Source organism: Trifolium pratense, linkage group LG4, assembly GCF_020283565.1.
Source record: "Trifolium pratense cultivar HEN17-A07 linkage group LG4, ARS_RC_1.1, whole genome shotgun sequence".
NCBI lineage: Eukaryota > Viridiplantae > Streptophyta > Magnoliopsida > Fabales > Fabaceae > Trifolium > Trifolium pratense.
In genome coordinates this window covers 5,976,922-5,994,893 of record NC_060062.1, presented here as the reverse complement: position 1 = coordinate 5,994,893, position 17,972 = coordinate 5,976,922, and the positions used below count along the sequence as shown (strand labels likewise).

Here is a 17,972-nt window from a genome sequence, read left to right as displayed (position 1 = left end):
TGGTGGCACTATTCTAGTACCAATTATTTTTCTCATATTAATTTTTTTTGACAAGTTCATACTTTAGTTAAATTGGCTAAATTGAATGGTGTATAATTCTTTATATATTAAACTCTTTACACTTTCTTTCTAGTTTGCATTTTTTTTAGTTTGAGAGAGAAATAGGAAAGAGATAAAAATACGAAAACCGATAAATGAATTTGAACAAATTTTAGTCTAAATTCATTCATTGGTTTCTGTGTTTTTCTCTATTTTCTATTTCTCTCTCTCAAACCAAACACACCCTAAGTGAGAGCATCATTGTCTTTTGCTAGTCGCTAAAGTTTCGATTATATTAAATCTATTTTGACGAATGGAAGAAGTTAATTTTTTGCTGTAAAAAAAAAACTAAATGAGATGCAATGATCCCAAAAAATTGTAAACTTTATAGTGCAATACTTTTTGACTCTTATTACTTTTTATATTCTGCACTATTTTAACTCTAATTAAGAAGCTTCTATTAAATATTTAAAAGGTTTTGTTCTTACTACTACTTTTTTGACAGAACCTTAAAGAGACAAATTGTTTTAAGATAATAATACTATTTTCAAACTTATACAATTTTAATATTATATATTTCAGAATCAAATTCTTTGAAAAACACAGAAGCTTTAGAAAGTATTTCAGAATCTAAAAATAGTGATTTATAGTTTTTTTTTTTTTACTGCAAACAGTGATTTATAGCTAATAATACTATTTTCACACTTGTATACAATCATTTTATTAATTTATTTCAGAATCAAATTCTTTGAAAAACACAGAAGATTGAGAAAGTTTTCAGAGTCTAAAAAATTGATTTTTTTTTTAAGAAAGACTACCAGCCTTCAAAGGTAATTAAATTCCGACTATCCGACAGCTAACAATCATTTGTGCATATCAAATACTCTCTCCGGTCCTTTTTATAAGAAACAAAATCTATACAGAAATTCATAAAAAATTCAACGAAAATTATAACTAAGAAGACTAAATCTATTACGGAAAAAGGTATCCCGAATGAATCGTGGAATATAATCTCAACAAAGAAAGTATGGAAAAGTAGAAAATATATCAATACATTGAAAAACTTAAGCCAGCCAATCTTAAAATCTTGAAGCAAAATGGCAAAGCTAAAGAAAAGGTGAAAAACATTTTCAATAGCTGCATGATAAAAACTGCAAGATTAGACCATTCTTAAAAAAACAAGTGATTTAATTTACATTTTGAAGTTTATATAAATATATAGTTAAGCAATCTAAAAAGTAATACCACTTATCTTAATACTCTGTTGATTGTTTTATTTTATTTTTTTCCTTTTGAGAGGACATTATGTTAATATAAATTGTTAAGCGATAGTCCGTGAGCTTAGCCCAGCTGGCAGAAACATTACATTATATACGCCGGGGCCAGGGTTCGGAAGGGTGGAATTTCTAGCCACTATACTTGATCCAAAAAATAAATAAATTGTTAGGTGATAAGTTGACTAATAAAAATCCACATAAGGAGTGTTAAGGTATATGCATGATTTGCAATTTGCATGATTGCTTGCCAGCCATGAATTTTTTCTTGGTGGCATTGCCATTTCACCCCTTTATCATCTTTTTCCTCCTTTTGTCCCTATCCTTAACCTCAAACCTCTTACCTCTCCCCCTAATTCTATCCAACCACAAGCAATTGGCTGGTTGAACCATGAAAAATTGCTTGCAAATTAGTCAAAAATAATTTCTCAAGTTAGGAAAGATTACTATCAAACAATTAAGTTGATGTATCTGGTATAAATTTTAAATCAAATAAACATAATACAGAGTACATCAAATTTTATTGACCTAACTGTTTTTTATATTTAAAATCGGAGGTAGTATAAATTTTTTAATTATCAGAGAGAGAAGGTAAAAACATGATTGAGATAGAGAATATAGTGGAGTGAAAAATAGGATGCATAGAATCCAAGAACCTCTAAAAGGTCAATCTCATTATAAGTAAATATTGTCAACAAAAAAAAATGTCAATGATAATTGCAACATTTGAAACATTTTCTATTCTTGAGGTCTCAGAAGAGTACAAATCTAGGATAAAACAAAACATGAAATTACAAAATTTCTACACTTGAATACCTTTGCTTTTAGCAGGACCCTTAAAAAAGATGAAGCATGATCAAAGGGGTTACAAAGTTTTTATACACTTGATTGAACCAGCTTCTAACACAAAAAGGGATACAACATTCTACAAAGGACAACAAAAACTTGTGAGTCTTCATGTAGGAATCTGAAACACAAGTTTCTAGTTAATGTAGGACCTATGAACTTCTAATATCTTTCGTGTCGCTTTCTTTTATTTTTCTTTACTTTCTTCTAGTATAAGTGGAAGGGTAGCAGAGAGAAGTTAATGTGAGACCTATGATTCTTCACTAACTTGAATATCATATGCACATAATGTGCGAGTCGTCGTTATTAACTTCAGACAATCCTATTGCATCAGATTCTAATTGTAATTTCCAACACTTGGGGTCCAATTCAGCCTGTCCATGGAACAACAACAATCTCAGTGACCAAATAAAATACAATAGATTACTATATAACATTTTTCTATATGTCGCAATTTTGCTTTAAATCCTGATAGGAACGGAGAGATGAACATACCTGAAACACTTTATCTCTCCATTCAAACACGCACCCTCGTGCTTCTATATGTCCGATGAGCAGCTCGGGTAAAAGAGATCTTAGTTTAACATGAAGCTTTGCTTTTGTTAGCCCTCCACATGCCAATAACGCTGCCGCTAGTCCATGTGGAGACAAGCTTTGCAGGTGAAGTAGGGTAAAGTTTTGAAGGCAACTTATACCGGCAAGTGAAAGAAGCCCTACATTTGTAACTGAGCTATATGACAAGTTTATCTGCATATCAAGAAAAAAGACATAATATCAGAATCCCGATCAAAGCTTTCTTGCATTTTTTATGTTTTGCACAAAATTGAGATGGCGAAAATAAATACCTGTCTTAGATTTTGGGAGAAATGAGCTAGTGGAATCATACCACTATCATCAATATTGTAACACTTTTTTATGTCTAGGCGGCTTAGATGTTTGCAATTCATTGAAATAGATGCCAAACCTATAGATGTAACAAGAAGACAACCACGAATTTCGAGTGTCTGCAAATTTGCACATTTTGATAAGCAGAATAATGCCCTATCAGTAATGCTAGTGCAATATGTGGTATTTATCATCTCTAGGTCAGGGCAACCAGAAGCAATTGCTGAGATTCCCAAATCTGTTACTCCTGTGGACCTGAAAAAGAAAATAATCTTGATTAGGTGACATTGGGGAATGACTTTTATGTTAACGTTTAATAAGGTATAATCATAGGATGTTTAGGCCAAAGCCAGATTTTATCAAAGCTACTGTAAATAGGGTACATCTTTGGTGGCACCGAAACTTCTGATCAAAGGCAAGCGTGTCTGGTGTCTGACACATGTGATTACATTCAAATAATTCATTTTCGTAAAAACTTTACCCAAATTATAGTGGAAAACTATACCCCAATTTTAAAAAAATTAGAAACTCGACCCAATTCAATACTACTATATGCCAAAAAGGAAATTAAAAGAATGCGTAGAATATTCATCTTATGACAAGAAAAGCAAAGGACAACATTTGAATCACAGACCTGTATAGATCAAGCTCCTTTATCTTTGAGCAACACATGCCTACATAGGAAACTCCTCTATCAGTTATGTTCAGGCAGATTCCAAGTTTCAGGCTGGAGAGCCTCGAACAGCGAGATATGGACTCAAGGCCTTCATCATCAATTTCATTATCTGTGAGATCAAGCACCTCAAGATAATGGCATTTTTGTCCAATCAATATATACGCTTCTGAGGAAACTAGTGTACACGACTCCATTTTGAGAGAAGTGAGACTTCTGCACGAATTCGCAATGCTAGCAATTGAAACATCGGTTATTTTGCGGCAGCATGTGATGTCAAGTTTCCTTAAATCTCTGTGTTTTGACACAAGGAAAGAAAGAGCTTCATCCGTCACTCCCGAACATTTGCTTAAACTGAGTTCCTTAAGTGAAATGCACAAATTTCCAATGGCTTTCAATCCATCAGAGGTAATAATGCAGCCGTCTAATGTGATCGATTGCAACATCGAAAGTTTACTCAAACTATCAGCAAAAGCAAGAGTCACCTGGTAAATCAAAATACCAACAATTAGTTATAACCGAATTCCTCATCTTTAAGTTAAAAAATTAATACTTATGAAAACTGAAGAATTACCGGAGAACCATCTGCTAATACAAGTTGTTCGACACATCCAGAAATGCTTGTTAGCTTTGATAGACCGATATGACTTATGTTTTGACAGCCTGAGATATCAAGTTTCTGCAGAAGGAAGTGAATCTGTTAGATAAAGAAAAAACCGGTGCAAGTGTGATGGCAAAAACCAGTACTTCATATAAGTTAATGCTACTCAATAGTCATTAACAGTTAATCTCCCTATTTACCTTTAATGTCTTGCATCCTTGGTTGACGACTAAATTGTTGAGGCTGTCGTCCCCAACGCCAAAGCATCCTTCAAGGACCAAATCTTCGAGATGTTGCAATTTGAAGATCGAGGAGAGACATTTCTCTGTGATCTGCACATCACAAGAAACCAATAACACATGTTATATGATATTAACCATATAATTTCAAAACAATACCTCAAGAGCAAAAGGCATAATTAAGCACTAAATCTACTTAACTTTCAAACAGACACAACCTGTTAGAAGAAAAAAAAAGAGTGAACCACTAATTTAGCCACTAAAATTGTAGGGTTTGGAGAATGTATTCTAAAGTTTAAGAAATTACAAAATAATCCATATATTAGTCCTTTCATGTCGGTCAATTTAGTCCATGGATTCTGAAATTATGACTATTTTGAATAAGAATTTTCAATTTTGGCAATCATTTTAGATTCATTTTTTCAACAATTTTAGGAGCACATTAATCGACCCCTTGAATTTCAAGGTCTAAATTGGTGATTCACTCGAAAAAATTATTCCTTTTGAGTCGATCAAAATTTATTCCTTGAAATTATAATAACTATTTTTTACAAGAATTTTCAATTTTTTTTTATAGAACAAGAATTTTCAATTTCATAAATCATTTTAGATTTTCATTCATTAATATTATGGACTAAAATAGCCTAACCCTACAATTTTATGATCTAAATTAGTGATTCACTAAAAACAAATTAAGCCAACCACCACTTCATAATATTCAATTTAACCAATTTTCCCTCATTCCAATCATTCCTCAACTCACACACAACAATTATTAGCACCCCAAAAATAAAAATAAAACAAAAGAAAGCTAATTCCTCAATTTGGAATAAAACCTACAAAAACATAGCTCATTAATATCACACCCCACTTTTTTCCCCACATCAACCTCCAAATTCATTCCCTCAAAAAACCCTCCAAATATAGAAAATTAAAACCACAATGACTTATATATTATATAACATCAATAATCAATAATAACAAAAAATCTCAATCCACCAATAATCCCCACAAAAAAATCCAAATAATAATAATAATATTATTATTATTATTATTAGTATTATTATTATTATTATTATTATTATTATTATTATTATTATTATTATTTTTCCAAATAAAATCTACAAAAAATAACTTAACATCACATCCCATTTTTGTTCCCACATCAACCTCCAAATTTAGAAATTTAGAAAATTAAAACCAAAATGACTTATTAAATAACATTAATACTAACTAATAACAAAAATTCTCAATTCACCGCTAATTCTCATGAATGAGATCCTAATAATTCAGAGTTCATAAATATAAGTAAAGTCTGATCAATTATAATCACGACATTGAACATAAGTGGTTAATGAACTCCACCCGGATGAATGGTTCAGGAGAATCCGAGTTCAATTTCTGATGGTAACAATTCTTAACCAGACTATTCTAGCTGGAATTCAAACTCAGATTCTTCAAATGACTTAACTAATTAATAATTAAGAAAACAATAACATTAACAACGATGAGAAAGAGAAATAGAAAAACTCACCGGAAAATAAGAGAGATCCATAGAAGAAAGTTGTTTACACTTAATAGCAATTAAATCAACACCTAAATCAGCAACACCAACACACCATTTCAAACTAATCAACTTCAATTTCCTACAACCAACAGCAATACACACCCAATTCCCATATCAGTAACCAACTTACACCTATTCAACCAAAGTTTCTTCAAATTCACAGCGCGTGCAACACCAACCATAGCTGCATCTCTCAACTCCGTCGCGTTCGACAAATCAAGCTCAACCAAATTCACACAATTAACAGCCATATTCAATATCCCCATTCCCAGTAAAAAAAACCTCGACCGCGATAAATCGATTCGCCTGAGCGTATTTTTATACACTCCGGCGATCAGAGTTAAGGACGTGTCGTTCACGCGCGAACATAAGGTTAGATCGATGTTTTGGATGGATGGATAACGCGCGAGAATTGTTGGTATATGTTCGATGTTCAGGGCACACACTCATGTCCGTATATGTATGTATCTAATGCTATCTTCTTTCAGGATGTATCTATGGGATTTTCGCAACAGTCGGTTTGTTGGAGTGCTTAGTGCATTGGACTTCATTCTCATATTGAAAGAGGTTTGTGGGTAATAAAACAATTATGCAACCCTTCTGTGCCAGTTTTCAGTAAAAGTCACCCTCCTACAAACACTACTGGGTTGACGTTTTAAAATTGTAAAAAATAAAAACTTATTGGATAGGAAATGGCATAATTTTTTTTTTTTTTAAAGAGAATCATGTTATCCTTATATTAGGCTGATAATAAATCATTTGTGGAGTTAGCACGAATTTTTTTCCAGCTCATACAGTAATGCTATAAAATTGTTTTTTGGGAGAAAGCCTTGAAAATATTTGCATTGTGAAATCTCTTTCATGCTGTTGTCTTTTTGCTAAATATCTTCTAGTTCTTCCATTCTAGATATGTGTGGCTGGTCTATACTCTATTCTTGTGAACATATTTGCAATCATGATTGGTCATTTCTACCCTTTAGTATCTATGGCTCCTAGCCCACTATTCTAGTTGAATGCATTTCTATTTTTGTAAATTCAATTATTTGTAACATGTTTAATTTCAGTTGGGGAATCATGGATCAAATTTGACTGAAGAACAACTTGAGACTCATACTATATATAGCAACCTGGAAAGAGGGAAAATTAAATCAACGCAGGGCACTTGATATTAATGAGGGATCAGATCCTCACTGTTTTGTTCATGTAAGTCCTCCTGACGACTGTGATAAAGTTTTCAATTTTCATTGTATCTAAGTTGTTGTTCTCCCAATTTAATAGTTTGTAAGTTCTCCACTTTTTATGTATTTAGACGATTCAGGTTTGTCAGCTACAAATCTGTATTTGGCTATAGGTTTTTACTTTTTACCAGCAGCTTTCCATGTGGTTATGTCATACTTCGTCTGCTTCATTCCTTTTCTCAATTAATCATTATTCCTTTTTTCTCAGAATTAAGTACACAGCAAAAATGCATTTTCTTCCACATTTAATGTTAAACCATGACATCCAGATGAATGCAAAACAAGGTGTCAACAGTTCCTATCATTCATTCTTCTCCAGAGGATGGATCAATTCCCCAACTGCTGCATCTTGCCTCCCTATCAGGAATTCTAAAATGTAAGCTTCTAGGTCTATTGTCTCTAATGGTTTGGAAGTTGGCACTGATGTCTGGAATAAATTTTCAGGTATATGCAGGCATTTTAAGCACTCTGCTGGTTCTTTGCCCATTCTTCAACTTCCTATTGGTTCAATACCTTTGGGTACATGGGTGCCTAGAGTTGGGGATCCAAATGGACAGCCACTCGCAATGCTAAGGCCAAATGCTTCTCTTGGTGCTGCCCTGTCGATGTTTGTCCAAGGTGATCATTCTTATGTTTTAATGTTATCTATTTTTTTCTGCAGTTTGTTGCTTATTTAAGTCCTTTTTCCCAATGATATTTTCATGAAGGGGAGGTTATTGTGTATAAATAGCGCACCATGCATTTCTGTATAGAACCAATAGAAGCATTCAGCTTATTTAACAAATAGTTCCTGTTAGGACTCAAACCTAAGAATGCCCATTTAACTGTCAATTTAAACAGCCACTCCATATCAAAATTATAATTTTTCTAAATTGTCATTTCACCAATACACATATTTGTGGTTGTTATTTGTTGTTGTCGAGCGAGGGACAATCTTTGTTCAATAGTTTCCTCTCTTGATTTAGTTTGTAGTAATGACAGTTTTGTTAAAATCTTGGTACTTTAACCTGTTTTAGTCTTGCTTTTGATATCCTACTTGAATACGCTCTCTCTTTGCAGCTAAAGTTAGCTCAATACCAATTGTGGATGATAATGATTCATTGCTTGACATATATTCAAGAAGGTAGTATTTTTTCCTCCCCCCTTTTTGTGTGTAACTCTCATCTCATTTAAAATTTGAAAGATTTCCTCAAACATATATGATACATGCCTATTATTTTCTTTGCAGCGATATTACTGCACTGGCTAAAGATAAAGCATATGCTCGAATATCCCTCGATGAAATTAGTATTCATCAGGTATCTTACTATGTGATTACTTTTGAGATTTAACAGTACATACATTTATTTAGTTGTTGTTTCAGCGGAAAATGAATCTAAATACTAGTGCTCCATGGTTGTAGGCATTGCTTTTGGGACAAGATGCAAATGCTCCTTATGGGCTTTACAATGGCCACAGATGTCATATGTGTTTGAGGTCTGATTCGTTGCACAAAGTGATGGAGCGGTTGGCTAGTCCTGGTATTAATTTGTTTACTAACAAATAAGCTAAAGTACTCTCCCATTTCTTAGAAGTAAAAGAATATAATTCCTTTGTTCACCGGTTTTTTGCACTTTGCAGGGGTTAGGAGACTTGTGATTGTGGAGGCTGGTAGCAAGCGTGTGGAAGGGATTATTTCATTAAGTGATGTTTTCAGATTCTTATTGGGCTAGTTGGGATATATTGGTGATCTTATTTAATATGAATTATGAAGGGCATAGCAGTGTTAGTGGCATTTGAAGGGAACTTTTATGTTCGCACTTGTTTTCTCTTTTTCGTAGTCTTTGTTTGGGTGAACATCTTTTGCTGTTTGCCCACATGCTTTCTTAGGATAGAAATTGGAGAGAAAATTCTGTAAATTGAGGATCAGTTTTCTCCTTTGTGCCGGCACATCTGCAATATCTGTGTCCAGTGCTAACAGAATTCATGGAGAAAACAACAAAAATTATATAGTTTTAATATTATTAATTAGAATTAAATATTTTTTTAATTCATGTAACTATATCAACTTTCATTTTATTTTTTGTCAAGTAGTCTGGTGGCTATTTAATTCATCTAAATATTTTTTTTGAGCCGGTTCTAAAATTTTGGAGGCCCAGGACAAATAATAAAAAAGACTCTAATAAAAAATATATTTAAAAAGTTGCAACTTATAGGACTTGGTCTTGGTCTCTAAGCTTTGACACTATCAGCCATGGCTTGAAAACCCATCCAACCAATGAAGATGACGATCGTCTAGTGTTGGTGACGAGTGCTACTTGCATGACAGCGCTGATACTTTTACGACTGCGGTCAACTGTTGTTGAATATTGATTGAATGAACCTACTTAATTTTTATAGCAAGAGAAGTTTTATCTTCTCATTCATTTATCAGAAAAGGTGTGTGTTTGGTTTAGTTCAAATTCGCAGGTTTGTTTCGATCCAAATTCACTGTAGATTCAATGGCTTTAACATGATTATTTTGAACATTTGAATTTTGTCATATCAATCGCAGGCTCTATCATAGACACTATGTCGTTTTATATATACTGTTAACTCGGATGATGTTAGTATGTTTGTAGATTCATCCATATTACTTTTAGTACATTGACTATATAATAATTTTGAATGATGTATTTCCTATGAATTTGAATGAATATTGTTATTTTTTAGTAAAAAAAACTAATATTTAATATTTTTTAAGTAAGATGACAGAGATAAAATTGGAATAAAAAATGATTAGTTATAAGCTCATAAACTACTTAAAATAAAGTTTGAAAAATAAACTATAAGCTAATAAAAAAAACAATAGTCTTTTTGAAAAACTATTACCAAACTCGTCAAATAACCGGATCTGGTAACCATTTAAACGTAGCTTCTATGGTACATTAGAACAATTCCAATGTACCGGTACATTTTTTTTTTGAAGAAGCTAAATTAGCCCACCCAAATTGGCACCAGAGAGAATCGAAATGTACCGGTACATTAATCTATTAAATTGATAAATTAGTGATTATGTTTTTGAATAAAGAATTATTAACCAACTATTATATTTTATAGATAATAATATCACAAGAAAAAACACAATTTCATTGTTTATAAAAGCATTAGACTAATTTTTTACATTTTTCAATAAAAAAAATCAATATTAACTATTATGAGAAATAAAAATTCAAAAGAGATCCAATTTTATATTTTTGCAATTTTGATAAATAATATTCTGTTATTATAACTTCTTTAATAATAGAAAAAATGATTTCATTAAAAAAAATATTACTTATATATTAATTTACTAACCCAATGTACCTGTACATGTGAAATTATCGCATGTACCATAGAATTTGCCATTTTATTTATGGTTACCGGATCCGGTTGTATATTACAGTAAATTATTAATTTTAAACGAATCACCGTTTCTTGAACAAAAGGCAAACAAGACCACACACGCTCAATCAAGAATCACACACGAGTGATAGTACTATCAGTCTCTGTGACTTCCTCTTCAAAACCTCCAAACCCATTTCATTCCCATTTCAAACCCATTTCATTCTTTTAAACCCATTTCACGAACAACATGTTAAGTAGAGAAGACCAAGAATATCAAAGAAGACTTTCTTTGGAGTCTGCAACTCATCTATCATCTTCATCATCAAATGCTGTTAGAAATTTGCCATTTTATTTATGGTTACCGGATCCGGTTGTATATTACAGTAAATTATTAATTTTAAACGAATCACCGTTTCTTGAACAAAAGGCAAACAAGACCACACACGCTCAAGCAAGAATCACACACGAGTGATAGTACTATCAGTCTCTGTGACTTCCTCTTCAAAACCTCCAAACCCATTTCATTCCCATTTCATTCCCATTTCAAACCCATTTCAAACCCATTTCATTCTTTTAAACCCATTTCACGAAGAACATGTCAAGTAGAGAAGACCAAGAATATCAAAGAAGACTTTCTTTGTAGTATGCAACTCATCTATCATCTTCATCATCAAATGCTGTTAGAAATCTTGAATATGAAAGAATTCCTTGTGAAAATTATGAAAGAATTACATTGAGGAGAAGAAACTTTCCACTTGTTACAAGATGGCGGGTCACGCGGGTGACCATGGCGAGAGGGAAAAATCGGAAAAGGAATGACCTTGCTGCTATGATGGAAGTAAGTTTCCTAAAGAATTTGATGATATTTTTTTGTGCATTTAAAAAGAAAATAACAAAGCCATTTGAATAAACAACATGCAAGTTCAATTTGAATAAACAACGTAAAACTACTTTTTAACCAAGACATTGGTTTCAAGCTATGAAGCATGGACACAGATGTGGCCACCCGACACCAGATAGACACGTCGACATCGATAATAATTTGAAGCAACGACACAATTCAATGTAATTATAAGTTTCGTGTTGTGTCGGCATCCGACATCGACGCGTGTCCGACACCGGGACACGCCTAATCCGAGGAGTGTCCGTGCTTCATAGGTTAACACCGATAATAATTTGAAAAAAAAATAAATATTCAATGTAATTACAAGTTTAGTAACAAACTAGTAATAGACCCGTGCTGTCGCACGGGTCGTAACGTTAATTGTACAACTCACTTTGTGGCTTGTTCTTTAGTTTGAGTTAACATTATATACTTTGAACACCAACACATTCTTTCATTGATCAAAAACATAACTTCACATATAAACACACTTTTTTGTCTTAAACATAACACATATAACATAGACATATGAACAAACATGTACTTTCTCTTTTGTTCCAACAATGATCAGTCAAACTTTGAACAAAACTAATTATTTCAAGAAGTAAAAAACATAACTTCAAATAGTCCACCTTTTTTGTCTTAAACATAAGACATATAAAATACATCTATGAACAAACATGTCTTAAAAAAAATCAATATTAACTATTATGAGAAATAAAAATTCAAAAGAGATCCAATTTTATATTTTTGCAATTTTGATAAATAATATTCTGTTATTATAACTTCTTTAATAATAGAAAAAATGATTTCATTAAAAAAAATATTACTTATATATTAATTTACTAACCCAATGTACCTCTACATGTGAAATTATCGCATGTACCATAGAATTTGCCATTTTATTTATGGTTACCGGATCCGGTTGTATATTACAGTAAATTATTAATTTTAAACGAATCACCGTTTCTTGAACAAAAGGCAAACAAGACCACACACGCTCAAGCAAGAATCACACACGAGTGATAGTACTATCAGTCTCTGTGACTTCCTCTTCAAAACCTCCAAACCCATTTCATTCCCATTTCATTCCCATTTCAAACCCATTTCAAACCCATTTCATTCTTTTAAACCCATTTCACGAAGAACATGTCAAGTAGAGAAGACCAAGAATATCAAAGAAGACTTTCTTTGTAGTATGCAACTCATCTATCATCTTCATCATCAAATGCTGTTAGAAATCTTGAATATGAAAGAATTCCTTGTGAAAATTATGAAAGAATTACATTGAGGAGAAGAAACTTTCCACTTGTTACAAGATGGCGGGTCACGCGGGTGACCATGGCGAGAGGGAAAAATCGGAAAAGGAATGACCTTGCTGCTATGATGGAAGTAAGTTTCCTAAAGAATTTGATGATATTTTTTTGTGCATTTAAAAAGAAAATAACAAAGCCATTTGAATAAACAACATGAAAGTTCAATTTGAATAAACAACGTAAAACTACTTTTTAACCAAGACATTGGTTTCAAGCTATGAAGCATGGACACAGATGTGGCCACCCGACACCAGATAGACACGTCGACATCGATAATAATTTGAAGCAACAACACAATTCAATGTAATTATAAGTTTCGTGTTGTGTCGGCATCCGACATCGACGCGTGTCCGACACCGGGACACGCCTAATCCGAGGAGTGTCCGTGCTTCATAGGTTAACACCGATAATAATTTGAAAAAAAAATAAATATTCAATGTAATTACAAGTTTAGTAACAAACTAGTAATAGACCCGTGCTGTCGCACGGGTCGTAACGTTAATTGTACAACTCACTTTGTGGCTTGTTCTTTAGTTTGAGTTAACATTATATACTTTGAACACCAACACATTCTTTCATTGATCAAAAACATAACTTCACATATAAACACACTTTTTTGTCTTAAACATAACACATATAACATAGACATATGAACAAACATGTACTTTCTCTTTTGTTCCAACAATGATCAGTCAAACTTTGAACAAAACTAATTATTTCAAGAAGTAAAAAACATAATTTCAAATAGTCCACCTTTTTTGTCTTAAACATAAGACATATAAAATACATCTATGAACAAACATGTCTTAAAAAAAATCAATATTAACTATTATGAGAAATAAAAATTCAAAAGAGATCCAATTTTATATTTTTGCAATTTTGATAAATAATATTCTGTTATTATAACTTCTTTAATAATAGAAAAAATGATTTCATTAAAAAAAATATTACTTATATATTAATTTACTAACCCAATGTACCTGTACATGTGAAATTATCGCATGTACCATAGAATTTGCCATTTTATTTATGGTTACCGGATCCGGTTGTATATTACAGTAAATTATTAATTTTAAACGAATCACCGTTTCTTGAACAAAAGGCAAACAAGACCACACACGCTCAAGCAAGAATCACACACGAGTGATAGTACTATCAGTCTCTGTGACTTCCTCTTCAAAACCTCCAAACCCATTTCATTCCCATTTCAAACCCATTTCAAACCCATTTCATTCTTTTAAACCCATTTCACGAAGAACATGTCAAGTAGAGAAGACCAAGAATATCAAAGAAGACTTTCTTTGGAGTCTGCAATTCATCTATCATCTTCATCATCAAATGCTGCTAGAAATCTTGAATATGAAAGAATTCCTTGTGAAAATTATGAAAGAATTACATCGAGGAGAAGAAACTTTCCACTTGTTACAAGATGGCGGGTCACGCGGGTGACCATGGCGAGAGGGAAAAATCGGAAAAGGAATGACCTTGCTGCTATGATGGAAGTAAGTTTCCTAAAGAATTTGATGATATTTTTTTGTGCATTTAAAAAGAAAATAACAAAGCCATTTGAATAAACAACATGAAAGTTCAATTTGAATAAACAACGTAAAACTACTTTTTAACCAAGACATTGGTTTCAAGCTATGAAGCATGGACACAGATGTGGCCACCCGACACCAGATAGACACGTCGACATCGATAATAATTTGAAGCAACGACACAATTCAATGTAATTATAAGTTTCGTGTTGTGTCGGCATCCGACATCGACGCGTGTCCGACACCGGGACACGCCTAATCCGAGGAGTGTCCGTGCTTCATAGGTTAACACCGATAATAATTTGAAAAAAAATAAATATTCAATGTAATTACAAGTTTAGTAACAAACTAGTAATAGACCCGTGTTGTCGCACGGGTCGTAACGTTAATTGTACAACTCACTTTGTGGCTTGTTCTTTAGTTTGAGTTAACATTATATACTTTGAACACCAACACATTCTTTCATTGATCAAAAACATAACTTCACATATAAACACACTTTTTTATCTTAAACATAACACATATAACATAGACATATGAACAAACATGTACCTTCTCTTTTGTTCCAACAATGATCAGTCAAACTTTGAACAAAACTAATTATTTCAAGAAGTAAAAAACATAACTTCAAATAGTCCACATTTTTTGTCTTAAACATAAGACATATAAAATACATCTATGAACAAACATGTAACCTGAAAGTTTGTTCCAACAATTATCAGAGGTACTTTTCACAAACAAATGTTCATCCACCAACATAATTTATAAACATCAAAACTTTAAAGAAATATAAAAAGCTAATATCACTAAAAGGTTACCTTGTCGTCCACAACCAACAGTTCAATAAACTCTTTTCCATCCTTCAAGTTTGTCCATTTTTCTTTCACTTTCACAGATATCTTCCAAAGATCCTTCACATCACTGATGTCCTTCACACTCTCAAATTTCCTAGCCATTTTCCTGGAAAAAACATGAAAAAGAAATCCTTTTCAGGTGAGTTCAATCTACTTAAAAAAATATCAACACCTTCCATAGACCTATTAATGATTTCAACGGTTGATCCGAGTGATTTAACATAAGAAACTGACATAAACATAAGATTATTCCACAAAAACTGTTGTTTTCATAAAAAATAAGCAGTAAAAAGTTTTTAAAAAAGTGTGTAACCGATTTGATGTACTAAATGAAGCATATCTCAAATGAAAATCAAGAAGAAGATGAACAAAATCAAGAAGAAGATGAAGATGAAGCAAACCTTGTTGTTTGGAAGATGAGAGATGAAAGTTTTTTTGTGTTGGTTACCGTGAGAGAGATGCTTTGAGAGGGAAGAAAATCAGTTTGGACAGTTTTTTTGTTTCTTTCCTTGCAAAAGTAGTGATATGACATAAAATTTGCCATTGAGACAAAACTGGATCAGTTGGGAACAGGACAATGGCTTGGTTGGCTTGCGCATCTGGTTACCTTTTGTCTCACAAAACATTAAAATGGCTTAGTTACTCATCAATATGGCTTAGTTTCTTCAACATTTAGTTCGATTTCAATTTTTTTGGACATCAAATACCCCTGTTTTGGACAGGTGGCAGGTTTTGAAGGACGGGCAACTTGGCCTTTACCAGGTACTATGAATTTCTTATATTGTAATTGATGAGTGTGCATATTTTGTACTCATTGAATCTAAATCCTTCATTTATAGCCCCTTTATTTTCTTTCTGCTCTTTTTATGACGTGTTATTTCTTTTCAGAAAGCACCAATAATGGAGAAACAAGAGATTGATTCCTTTCTCCGGAAAATATCTTCCACTGAACTCCCACAACAGTTGGAAGGTATTGAACAGCCGACAAAGATTGTCGCTGTCATGGCTGGATACGGATCGGATATGAAAGTTATCGGTCCTCAACAAGACATCCTAGAATTTATTGAGAAGATTATCGTAGAATGTGATATTCTCCGGCGTATGGTTGACTTCGTTATAGACAGCGATAGTGTTGAGCTTACGGTGTGTAATTTTTCCCGACCCTTCTATGATGTGTTTCTTCAATTTGAACAATATTAAATGCATTCTTTACTCTATGTTGTATGTTGCAGAGCATGTGTTTGGTCAATCTGAACACTATTATATGGGCAAATCATCAACATTCACAAATTTTGATTGACTTACATCTCATTGATGTATCTACTTCGTTTGTGAAAACAAGGATTGACGCTTTTGTGGAAATGGTAAGTACTGGTATCAGAGCTGAGTTTTTGTCAAGATCCAATGGCAAATTTGGTATTGATTTCTATTTATTTTAAATCTCAAATAAAGTGAATGCCTATGTATTGTCAGGGATTACTTATGCTGGGAAATCTTGCACGTCATATTCTATCACTTACAGTACCTCATAGAGTTTTAATTGATTTTGTACTACTTAAAGTATAAATTAAATGAAACTGACATTTTTATACAAAGTTACAAACAAAACTACTCATTAATTAGTCATTACTTCCTCCTTTCCAGCTGCTAAGAATTGATTCAAATTCAAATTCCTCTTCCAATTTATGGGATAAATATGCAATTGATTCATACTATTGATATTGATACTGATTAAATAAAATTTTGAAAAACAATTTTTATTAACAAAGTGTAACTTTTAAAAATATAAGCATAACGTTACGACTCGTGTGATATTACTAGTATGAATATACATGATCACCCATCAAATAACCTATAAACTATTTGATAAAATAAAAATAGTAAAATCCTGGTTTAATTAATTTGATTTAGTTTGGATCCAAACATAAAAAATTAAACCAACTCTACTAATTTAGATTTAATCTTTGTATTGGTGATATTTGGTTGGTTATTACAACCTAGAGAAGTACTAGCTGTGCAATATATTGAGCAGAGATCATATACTAGTTGTAACTAACTATTGTTGGGACAAAAAATACAATAATGCACTGACAAGTGCACAAAGAAGGGGTGACATGTTATGGTTTCCACTGCAATATCTTTGCCTGAATCCCCCATGCTAGCTTGCTAGCTAGCTGAGTCATCAAGAACCTTCTTATTGCTTTTATGGTATTGGGTGGTAGGGACTACATTACATTAAAATCTCTACATATATGCCATTCAATTCAAACATGTCATATAATTACTTTCCACTACTCAAGCTAAGTAGCAAGAAGCCAACTGACCACAGTCTCCTCTCATACAATTTTAGAATTGAGTATTGGATCTAACTCATCTTTATAAAATCGGCTTGTAAGGTGAGAATTACCTCTTACTTATAAATCTTTGTCCAGGCCAACTCACATTCGATGTGGGACTTCTTAACAACTAACTCCTCATGGTGGTATATATTTATCAATTGTATATTTTCTTAAGCGACAAAAATGAGAAAAACGAGAAAATAAAATTGAAAACTAAGAACAAAAATAAGAGGAAAAATCCAAAATGCATACTAAATAAATCTAAGATATGCTCTAACTTGAGAATTGTCTAATGCTCTTATTTTAAAAGAAAGTTTCTAGTGTTTTTTCTGTTT

The 17,972-nt window shown here is 32.5% G+C and overlaps 2 protein-coding genes and 1 pseudogene across 5 annotated transcripts; 2 read left to right on the top strand and 1 right to left on the bottom strand.

The window, feature by feature from the left end:
* Window positions 1-1,955: 1,955 nt before the first annotated feature.
* On the bottom strand, window positions 1,956-7,533 carry LOC123922007 (annotated as a pseudogene).
* Window positions 6,362-9,391, top strand: LOC123923599 (sucrose nonfermenting 4-like protein). 4 transcript variants are annotated; one of them, XM_045976292.1, is made up of 9 exons: window positions 6,362-6,496; window positions 6,613-6,691; window positions 7,189-7,327; window positions 7,571-7,738; window positions 7,807-7,980; window positions 8,422-8,485; window positions 8,591-8,660; window positions 8,765-8,882; window positions 8,983-9,391. In XM_045976292.1, the coding sequence occupies exons 4-9, from the start codon at window positions 7,636-7,638 to the stop codon at window positions 9,072-9,074; spliced, it is 621 nt and encodes a 206-aa protein (XP_045832248.1). In that variant the 5' UTR covers window positions 6,362-6,496; window positions 6,613-6,691; window positions 7,189-7,327; window positions 7,571-7,635; the 3' UTR covers window positions 9,075-9,391. The 4 variants fall into 4 exon arrangements, with proteins under 4 accessions (XP_045832248.1, XP_045832250.1, XP_045832247.1 ...); XM_045976294.1 differs by having other exon boundaries at window positions 6,369-6,496; window positions 6,613-6,699; window positions 7,632-7,738; XM_045976291.1 differs by lacking the exon at window positions 6,362-6,496 and having other exon boundaries at window positions 6,556-6,691; window positions 7,632-7,738.
* A 6,767-nt stretch (window positions 9,392-16,158) lies between these two features.
* Window positions 16,159-16,805, top strand: LOC123881988. The gene is made up of 2 exons (XM_045930761.1): window positions 16,159-16,441; window positions 16,531-16,805. Exons 1-2 carry the CDS (start codon window positions 16,199-16,201, stop codon window positions 16,735-16,737), a joined length of 450 nt encoding a protein of 149 aa, XP_045786717.1. The 5' UTR covers window positions 16,159-16,198; the 3' UTR covers window positions 16,738-16,805.
* The last annotated feature ends 1,167 nt before the right edge of the window (window positions 16,806-17,972 follow it).

What these genes read in the sequence shown, in the direction of transcription:
- LOC123923599 (XM_045976292.1), top strand. Translation starts at nt 7,636, where the DNA reads ATGCAAAACAAGGTGTCAACAGTTCCTATCATTCATTCTTCTCCAGAG. An exon ending in CCTGTCGATGTTTGTCCAAG is followed by an intron (nt 7,981 to 8,421) that starts GTGATCATTCTT and finishes CTCTCTTTGCAG; the next exon opens with CTAAAGTTAGCTCAATACCA. An exon ending in GGAGCGGTTGGCTAGTCCTG is followed by an intron (nt 8,883 to 8,982) that starts GTATTAATTTGT and finishes TGCACTTTGCAG; the next exon opens with GGGTTAGGAGACTTGTGATT.
- LOC123881988 (XM_045930761.1), top strand. Translation starts at nt 16,199, where the DNA reads ATGGAGAAACAAGAGATTGATTCCTTTCTCCGGAAAATATCTTCCACT. An exon ending in GCGATAGTGTTGAGCTTACG is followed by an intron (nt 16,442 to 16,530) that starts GTGTGTAATTTT and finishes TGTATGTTGCAG; the next exon opens with AGCATGTGTTTGGTCAATCT.